The 10,229-nt window shown below is 42.2% G+C and overlaps 1 protein-coding gene across 2 annotated transcripts in view; it reads right to left on the reverse strand.

Annotated features, from left to right (window-relative positions):
• GAREM1 (GRB2 associated regulator of MAPK1 subtype 1) overlaps positions 1 to 9,937 on the reverse strand; it is a 208,741-nt gene extending 198,804 nt beyond the window's left edge. For both annotated transcript variants that reach the window (XM_041744753.1, XM_041744745.1), the window contains exon 1: positions 9,705 to 9,937. In XM_041744753.1, coding sequence (XP_041600687.1) covers positions 9,705 to 9,825 — 121 coding nt within the window. In that variant the 5' untranslated portion in view covers positions 9,826 to 9,937. The remainder of the gene's footprint in view (positions 1 to 9,704) is intronic.
• Between the last annotated feature and the right edge of the window lie 292 nt (positions 9,938 to 10,229).

Genomic DNA, 10,229 nt, shown 5'->3' on the forward strand with positions numbered 1-10,229 from the left:
TTGTGTCAAGACTTCAGCTCCTTACTTTCCTGCCTATCAAGGGGGAAGTCCTGACAGTGAGAAGCCAGTGAAGTGCTGTGTTGGGACTGGTGGTAAGGCATACCTTTTTTTTTTTTTTTTTTAAGATTTCATTTATTTACTCACAGACAGGCAGAGAGCCCAACGTGGGACTCGATCCAGGGTCTCCAGGATCACACCCTGGGCTATAGGCAGCGCTAAACCGCTGTACCACAGGGGCTGCCCAGGCATACCCTTTTATCCTTCCTGCTGTATGAGATGCAGACATGATGGCTAGAGCTTCAGCAGCCACTGAGGACCAGGAAGTAAAAACCATCTCCTAAGGATAAAGAGCAGGAAGACGCGAGGAGCCTGGATCCTTGACTCTGGATCTGCCCTATCTATCCTGGAATATACACCTTCAGACTCCTCTTATATGAAAAGAAAGAAATCTCCATGTTGTATAAAAATATCTATTTTTTTTCCTGTTATACATGACTAAAATTAACCCTAACTGATGTACCTGGCCATGATAAGCTTGGGAAAATTTCTTCTGATCTTGTCTATTCTCAGCAGCTCTCCTTTCTCCCAAAAGATGGAATCAAAATAAACAGGAGGGGGGAAAAAAACCCAGCAGAGTATCTGTAAAAAGCCTCACATTACTTACTTATTTTTAAGTAGATAATCCATATCTTCTAGAACTCTCTCTCTTTAGACACAACTAATTAAACTGTTTTTAACTTGGGTCTGGTGCTTGATTGATTTTGTGGGTCAGTGGTTCCAGGTAAAAATGGACCTTGCATTAATTCAACTGTTAACCTGAAACAGACTAAAAGATCTCAAGCATAAGCTTTCTGAGGACCGGCAAGGACAATGAAATGAATGCTTTGCTTCCAGAGAATGGAGTTCTTGGATTCCAACCACCTTTTGCTCGCTTGTTGCTGCTAAAGGAAGAAAGAGGCAATTCAAAGTGAGTATCAGTCAGGAGTATAACACCTGCAGGGATGGAGGTCCTGAAGTTACACAAGGGCTTTCCTGAAGCATTTCACTAATCCATTTTTGAATGGATGACAAAATCTGCTATAACCAGAGCTTCCTAATTACCAACAAGGTAACAGAATATTAAAATAGAAAAGTAAACATTTACTCCTTGGTTACTTTTAGATATTTGAGTCTAGTTCCCTGCGAAGAGGAAAACACTGTCAATGTGAACTAATTATCTGAACTAATTATCAAGAACAAATGTTCATTTCTAACATCATAAAGTCTGGTATTGAGAAAACTGTCATATTTGAAAAAGAAAATATCTGACCAAGGAAGTTTTCCTCTACTAGTGGAGAGAAACAAACAGAACATAACTTCTTTTAAACCTTCACAGGGATACAACTTTAAACGCTATTCACATTCCCTTCTAAGCTATAACCAGGCCTACTTATAATAACTTACTGAAGATGTCAAATATTAACCTAAATAACAAATATTTTCATAACTATAAGACTTCGCATTGCATTTTAAATTCAATGTGATATTTAAATACTTCAAACTAAGTTTAAGAATTAGCAGAATCAATTAAAATGACTTGCCCTTAAATTACAAAGTAATTCATCCACAAAACTGGAAAAAGCCTTGGGAACATTGTTTTTTCCTTCTTTTACCACCATGTAATACTCCCACAAGAGCATAAAAGGAAATTCATTGTCTGGGATTAAGACACTAAAGTTTCAAGTCAATCTTGGGGCTATTCTAGGAAGATGACAACTGTACCAAATTAGCAGTTGTAGTTTTGTAACACTATTTAAACCAAGTGGCTTACTTTGCTTAGAAGTAAAATCCCTGGTACCCTGAGAAGATAAAACATTGGAGAGTTAAATGGTTAGCTGACTATCCATCAGTCCTATTCTTCATTATAGTGTAAGAGTTGACTAATTCCCAAGATTTATGGTATTCTAGTCCAAACAAGATTAAAATTTCAATGATATAGCTAGGGATCCCTGGGTGGCGCAGCAGTTTGGCGCCTGCCTTTGGCCCAGGGCGCGATCCTGGAGACCCGGGATCGGATCCCACATCGGGCTCCCGGTGCATGGGGCCTGCTTCTCCCTCTGCCTATGTCTCTGCCTCTCTCTCTCTGTGTGACTATCATAAATAAAAATTAAAAATTAAAAAAAAATGATATAGCTAGAAGTAATATATACCGGAGGCATCTTAATTTCAGAACAAAATAACTAGCAAGAGAGCAAAAAATCTAAAAAGGAGTTGTAATTTCTAGAAATAATTTATTTAAAATGTTAATAACTAATGATCCTAAGAATCATTATTTCAAGGGCACCCAGGTGGCTCAGTTGGTTAGGCGTCTGCCTTTGCCTCAGATCACGATCCTGGGGTCCTGCTCAGCGAGGGAGTCTGCTTCTCTCCCTCTCCCCCCGGCTTGTGCCCTCTGTTGCTCACTCTCTCTCTCTCTCTCAAATAAATAAATAAAATCTTTAAAAAAATTATTATTTCATCATGATGATCAACCAAGTCTTTATTTTACCTATTGCTAATTTTAGGACTATCTCAGTTCTAATTTCTGTATTTATGAATATGTCTATTACAGTGGAAACAAAATAAAATTCTATCTCAAATGTGCAGAGGTCATAGATGCTTTAGTAATATAGATATTTTGGACCCAAAAATTTTTAATCCTGAGATTTGCTGATTCATTTATTAACTGCTTATGAAATATCTCTTATATGCCAGGCATTAAGCTAAGAACTGGGAGATAGTAAAAAAACAAAAACAAAACAAAACAAAACAAAACAAAAAAAACCTGAAACCTTAAGTAAAATTTTAACCTGAAATTCAAGTAAACATTTTTATTCCACTAAGGAGTAGGGGTGGGAGTAGCTGAGATGTAGGGGAGCATCTTCTTATGGAAATGTCTTCTAAACAGCTTAAGTCCCATGAGATTTAAAATATTTTAGCTGGTCTTTTCTATGTTGTCCAATATGACAAAATAATACATAAACCAGGAATAAAAGTTATTTTTCAAGTGACATCAAATAGCTGGTGTTCTCAAGATTGATAGTCCTGCTAAAGACCAGAGGGAGTTTATGAGTCTTCCTAGAACTGCAGCTCAGGAAGTGAAAAGACAGATACCTTAGGAATCTTGAAAATAAACGAGTTTACAAGCTGGCCTACTAGGACTTCTATTTCAATAAGGAAGCCAAATGAGCAAAAGAGACTCCAATATGCTGTTCAAACTATGATACAGTTAATCGCAATGGTCAAACCAGTTTTCCTTTTACAGACAACCAATTATCTTATGGCTTTCAAGAGAGCCACCTTTCTTGAAAAGCAAGAGCACTGAAATAGCTATGTCCACATCTTGTCTTATGGGTCTGAATGCTTATACATCACTGTGTATTGTCCTCCAAAGGTCCTTTCCCAGTCTTTTTTCATTAATTTGTAGGCATGGCCAATTAGAATAGGTGGCAACCAGAAGAAAGTAAAAGAATATGGCATATAAAAGAATACTGAAGAGGCTTTCTTCATCACCCACTTGGTATATAACATGATACAAGGCACTCCTTTCCTAACAGTTATGTAAGTGCTTAGAAAATCATCATCAATCCAGTAAAAGTAGCAACACCAAAGATTCCAGTATCTTGGTAGCATTTATTTGGTCGGACTTGCATGTGATTCTGGATTGTTAAAAGTTTCTTTCCTGAGATCCCTGGGTGACACAGCGGTTTAGCGCCTGCCTTTGGCCCAGGGCGCGATCCTGGGAGACCCGGGATCGAATCCTACGTCGGGCTCCCAGTGCATGGAGCCTGCTTCTCCCTCTGCCTATCTCTCTCTCTCTCTCTGTGTGACTATCATAAATCAATCAATCAATCAATCAATCTTTCCTAACTTCCTTCCCAATCTTGGGTTAGTTAGTTCATAACACATTCTCTCTGATAAAGACCTTACACCACCTTTTTTATAACCTGTGGATTATCGGATCTGGAACGCTCAAAAAGAAAAAGACTCAACTTACCCAGAGCACTTACCTCAGTATCTTTAACCACACAAAAAATAAAAAAGTATTATTCAATGCACTTCTGATACACTCTGAAGCATCCCTCTCAACTGGTCTGCAACTCCACTACTTCAATCTTATGTATGTGTGCTATTTTGCAATACACCTGTATTTCACATATATTACTGCATTTAATTCTCAAAGTGGGCAGATATACAAGGATGCAGACTGTATGGGGACAGAGATTCCTGACTTCTTCAGTTTTATTTTCCCCATACTTACAACAGGGCTTGACACATAGCAGGGGCTTACTAAATATTAGCTGACTGAATAAACAAATATATCAATAACTAGGAGATACATGGACCAGTATAATGTAAATCTTTTTCTGCATGAGAGAACTACAAATCAAGGGGGTTATTAAGACACCTGACCAAGGGGATCCCTGGGTGGCGCAGCGGTTTGGCGCCTGCCTTTGGCCCAGGGCGCGATCCTGGAGACCCGGGATCGAGTCCCACATCGGGCTCCCGGTGCATGGAGCCTGCTTCTCCCTCTGCCTGTGTCTCTGCCTCTCTCACTCTCTCTCTCTGTGACTATCATAAATAAATAAATAAATAATTTAAAAAAAAAAAAAAAAAGACACCTGACCAAGATCATGTAACTATGAAACGGCAGCTCCTAAACCTGAACAGAAGCCTCTAGGCTTCAAACCCAGCATCCTTTAAACTACTGTCTCTCCCACCTGGGGCATATATACCCTCTTACAACATAGAATGTCAGAGGAAATGAAGCCATGGAAAAGCGTATCTTTTGGGAATAAGATTTACACTAGGTTAATTTAGAGAAAAATTATATACACATCAATCATGGAGATTCTGAGAACCTAATTTCAAAAATAAGACACAGATCTAGAACACCTGTGACATCTGCCAACAGCCACATGGAGCCTGCGTTCAGAGTGTTCATGTCTCTATTATTCCAGCCTTCGAGGCATTTACATGGTTGTCAGAGAGGCACTTCAGCACAAAACAAGGACCAAGTTTCCACAGTGCCAACACACCTGGGCCTCAGCATCAGCTCGGATTCCTCTGCACAGTTGGAAAGGAGAGGTTGCTGCCAATCCATCATCGCAGCTGCCTCCAACTCCTACCACCATTTTCTCCCTCCTGGTCATTCCATGCAGGCTTTTTTTCCCTCTTACTTTCAGCAAACAGGGCCAATAACTAACGCATCTTTCACTGATGTAGGCCAGCACTCTTCGAACAGGGGTACATGTCTGATGCAAAGCCAGTATTTCCCATCAGAGCTGTAAGGGAGTCAATTTCCAGAGCTCCAACTCCTCAATATTCTCTTGTCTAAAAACTGATCTGGGGATCACAGCTATGATGGAGGGACATCCATCCCATGATGAAAGGAAGCTGTCCTCCACCACCTCCCCCTCACAAAGACCCTTCACCCACTTTACGGAAACAATGCATCTTTAGCTCTTTCTAAACTGCATTACCCCAGGGTGTAAAGACCTCCAGGCAACTAACAAAGAAACAAATAAAAAACACTAATGGGAGTAAAGGAGTGAGTCTTCAGCATCCCATAGCAATTTCTTTTCTAAATCAGGTAATTTCTAATTTTTCATTTCAGACCACCCGAAATATTCAAATACCAAGAGCCTTAAAGTCAAAAGAAATACAAAATGCTTGGTTTCAATTCAGAAAGAATGACAGTGATCAAACAAGACACTGTCAAACATAAAAATATATTAGATTGGGATAGAATTCTGTAGGGGAAGGAAAACCTATAAAAGGAAATATGAATTTAAGGGGAAAAAAGGTATAAAAGATTTTAACTGTTTAAGAACTTATCCGTGTATTAAAAAAAAAATGAATGATGCTGGGAATCAATTATAGACCTAGTATTTTCAATGACGTAACAATTTAAAAGGTCAAGATTTATAATATGCTGAAAAATGACATCCTTTACAGCTGTTTAAACTCAAGATGAAAAGTTTTAGCAACTGGCTTAAAAATGTGCTTAGGGTACAGACTTCTACAGGATTTCCTAGGAGTTACAAGAACAAAAAAGGTGGAAAAAAGCTACTATAGACTAAACCACTGGAGCCTTTCCAAGGCAAAATAACTGAAGAGATAAAGAATGAGCAATTTCCCACCAACCTACTTTTGAGTTAGGACAGGGTGGAGATGGGGTTGGGATTAGCATTTGCTCCACCCTCTCCTTGGTCTAAAACACATTTGTTGAACCTGATTCTACACCCAACAGTTTCTAAGACTGATGACCAGGTTAAATATCTGATTTCAGCTGCATTGTTAATGGGGTTAGCCCCTGGCTGATGAGCTTGTATCTCACTCCCTAAGGAGAACTGCTACTTCTTGAGTACTTTTCTTTGTGTTTTCCACAAAAATTCATGAGGCAGTACCATGAAGGCTCACCATTTTGTATTTCCCTTATCATCCGATGACAAATTTCACCACTGGGGATGCAATATTAAATGTGTCTATCTGACTGGCATTTCATGAGTAACATGCATTATGCAAAGAACTGAAGAGTTCTTTACTGCATAGTTAGTATTTTAAGTACGGCAAATGTAAGGAAGAATAATCTCAACAGGCACATCTACGTACGTAAACCCTCAGATACCATGTTTTTCCTTCTTTTTCTGATTTTGTACTCTCTTCTTCCCCACTGCCCCTTTCGTCTTGTCAGCCACTCCTTTGGGAAGCAGAAAGTAGCTAAATATGATGGATGAGGCCAGCACTTAATTCGGTGTCTACACTGTTTGAAAAATATTGACTTTCCGGTCCTCAAGCTCTCAGAGAGACAGTGGGGCTATTTAGAGTAGACATTAGACCTACTTTAAACCTACTCCCATTTAGTATGAGGAGGTAAAGTTTGAGATAAAAGGTCTTTCTTTAGAGTCAGAAAGTTGGCTGAAAATCCCACTCCACACATTTACCAAGTATGTCACTCAATTTCTCTGAATCTTAGGCTCTCAAAGTTCTTAAAATGGTGTGCCAAGGATTTGAGGCAACATGCACCAAGCACCTAGAAATATACAGCACATAGTAGGCATTTAATAATCAACAGGTATGAAATTAGGTGTTTAATGGTCTTCAATGGCTACTTAAAATTAGCCAATAGTTCTCTCTTGGCATAATGTCAACTAGTGGCATGTTTTTCAGTTTCTTTCCAGTCTCTTTTAAAATAAGTGATTTGGAAAATGACTACCTTTCATGTCTAAGTACGGGGTGTGTGTAAAATGTACCTGGTAATACTAAAACTAGCCAAAAGACACAAAATGAGGAGAGCACAAAACTTGAGATTTCACCTACAGCTTTTATAAATATGGCCACATGTCCTTAACATGTCCTAAACATTGCTGTGAATTCAATGATTGACTCTGAAAGGCTATACAAATTTAATTAGTAAGCTAACACTTCCCCTCACTGAATCAGCCAAGTTTTGTTTTGTTTTTTAAAGAATACTTAATATTGTCAGGCTGTGGGGAGAGTGGTACTCCTACAGTTCTCATGGTAGTTGAAATGAGTATCACCTTTAGACTCTGAAGCAATCTGACAATGTACATGAAGGATTCAAAAAAGATTCCCATACTTATTCAGAAAGGCAGGAATACACACCAACCCAAACAAACAGATTTATGGGTAAGGGTCTTCATTATATCACAACTACTAATAGTAAAAAATGAAACAGCTGATGTCCACCACAAGGATCAAGATTACACAGGATAGGCATCCCCTGGAATATTATGCAGCTATTAAAAACAACAACAAAAAATTAAGATGGGATTGTTAAATGAAAGAAACAAAGTATCAAGCAGTATTTGACTAAGATTCCAGATTTGTGTGTACCACTGTTGATTCTCAAGTGGTAATAAGTGAAAATTTACAATAAAGAACTGGAACTACACAGTGATCAAAATCCATTCCACAGCTTTGAAAGGACACAGTGTTAAGACTTGCTACCCACGTCCTAATTTTAAAAAGAAGTGTGGGATGAGTACACTGCTGATTCAGATCCTTCTTATGAATGACAGGGATAGGAAGCAGATAATAAAGCTAAAAGTTTTATCTGCAACTGACATTCAGCCTCTTTAAACTTTCAATTTAATGAAGCGTTTGGGTGACTTTTATACCACATGCATCAATGCTCTCTGCCTAGGTAAGAAGTTTTGGCAGTGTGCAGTGATGAGAGAAGGTCGGAAAAGGTGAGGACTCAAAACCTTCCAACATACACAATTTTGCACAGCGGAAGAGGAAATGAAACACTGAATATACACACATACACACACACACACACACACACATATTCAGACCTGCAGAAACACAATTAAAGCCAGGAACACTTAACCACCTCCACTATAAGCAGAAATGTCTCAACACACTACCTGTCATTTCTGGGTTCGTCCGCATTTCAATACTAGTTTGAAAACTCCTTGTTTATTCCCACCACTACCAAGACCAACCAAACACGCCCAGATTGCTTTCATGAACTTTCTTGCATTTATTTCTCACATCAGTACTTCAAACATCTAATCTAACCCCACAGATAAGAAACAGAATAAAAATGTCTTTGGACATTTATACATCTCCTATTACACACTCTTGTACTCCAGTAAAGGAGTAACCCAAATCCTTGTGACTTGAAATGACATCTTTCTGCTCAGTGCTCTTCTGACTTGGCCTGTGTGACCACAGTTCTATCTGCTTGCCTGCCAGCCTGGGCCCAAGTGCCTCCCATGGCAGAGCAAGCATGTTTCTGGAGACAGTATGAAATTACAAGAAGCCCAAAGCAACTGATGTTATTGTGAAAAAAACACAAAACACACCTAAATCGCCACCGAACATGTTACAATTCAAACTGAAAGGGGTCTACTTGCTGGACAGTTATGCACTTGTTTGCAGATGTCACGCCGCAGAACCAACAGCTGGGGGATGTTTGGTTGGTTTCTGGTGGTCAGTTTCAGGAAATACAGGGATTTCTTAGTTCAGAGCTCAGGTTCCAAATCAATACAGGTTTTGGAGCCTTAAATTTTTTTTTTCCAGCCTTGAAATGTGCTAAGCTAATAATTAACCTGAAGCATACCATCACTTCTGCTAAAAAACATTTTCTACACTCAGCCCCAAATTACTTTCAGTTCAGTTAAACAAAACAGACAAGCTGTAATAAAAGGTCTCTGGGAAATGTGATCCCTTTCACTGGTCACCCAGGAGCTTTTCCTCTTAAATCTGCTGTTCTCCTGGGGGGGGGGGGGGGGAAGGAGAGCATCCAAAATAAAGATGCCACCCGAAGCACAATGATTTTGTAAGAAAGTTGCCCAAGATAACTCTTCAGGGTTTCTTTCCCCAGGTTGAGTAATTCTTGCAGGCGGGTGGGGAGGGACAGCTCGCCTCCAAAATTACGATCTGCAGAGGTTTCCCCAATGTTGATTTTTTTTTTTTTTTTCTTAAGGCGTCCTTCTTAATTACACTGCAAGGGCTCTGATGTTCACATCTCTGGCTGCTGCGGGGGCGGGGGGCAGCTGGGAGCAAGGCGCCGGGGCTGCGGCAGGCGCTCCGGCCACCGCGCGGGGCGTGCAGCCCACTCCCCGCCCGCCCCCCAGCCCCGCGCGCACACCCGCGCCGAGACTGCGGTCCCCGCCGGTGTGCCCTGCGCCGGCGGCCGGGCCGGGACTCACCGCTGTCCAGCCGCGCGATCTGGGGCAGCCGGTAAGTGCTGACCAGCAGGTCGAGCGGAACGGCCACCGAGCTCCACTTCACATCCTTGAGGCTGCAGCCCAGGGAGGGCGCCGGGTCCATCTTCCCCGCCTCCTCCCGCCCCGCGCTCCCGCCGCCGCCGCCGCCGCCGCCGGCACCACCCGCGCCTCGGCGGCCGCGACTGCTCGCGCTCGCGGTCAGGGGCGCGCGGGAGGCGCCGGGCACTCCGGCCGCGGGCAGCGCGGGGGCACGGCGGCAGACGCGGCCGGAGGGAGGGGGCCCGCGCCCGGCTCAGCCGCGGCCGCGGGGCATGGCCGGGCGCCCCGCGTGCCCTCAAGCCCGGGCAGGACTCGCAGCGGCCCCGCGCCTGCGGGCGGCGGCGGCGGCGGCGGCCGGGGTGGCTGCGGCGGCTCCCGCTCCGCCTCCCTCGCCGGCCCCGGGTCTGCAGCTGCGGCGGCCGCCCGCTCGCCGCCTCCTCCCCTCACCCCTCCTCCCCTCCGCCTCGA

This window comes from Vulpes lagopus, chromosome 1 (genome assembly GCF_018345385.1).
Source record: "Vulpes lagopus strain Blue_001 chromosome 1, ASM1834538v1, whole genome shotgun sequence".
NCBI classification, from domain to species: domain Eukaryota; kingdom Metazoa; phylum Chordata; class Mammalia; order Carnivora; family Canidae; genus Vulpes; species Vulpes lagopus.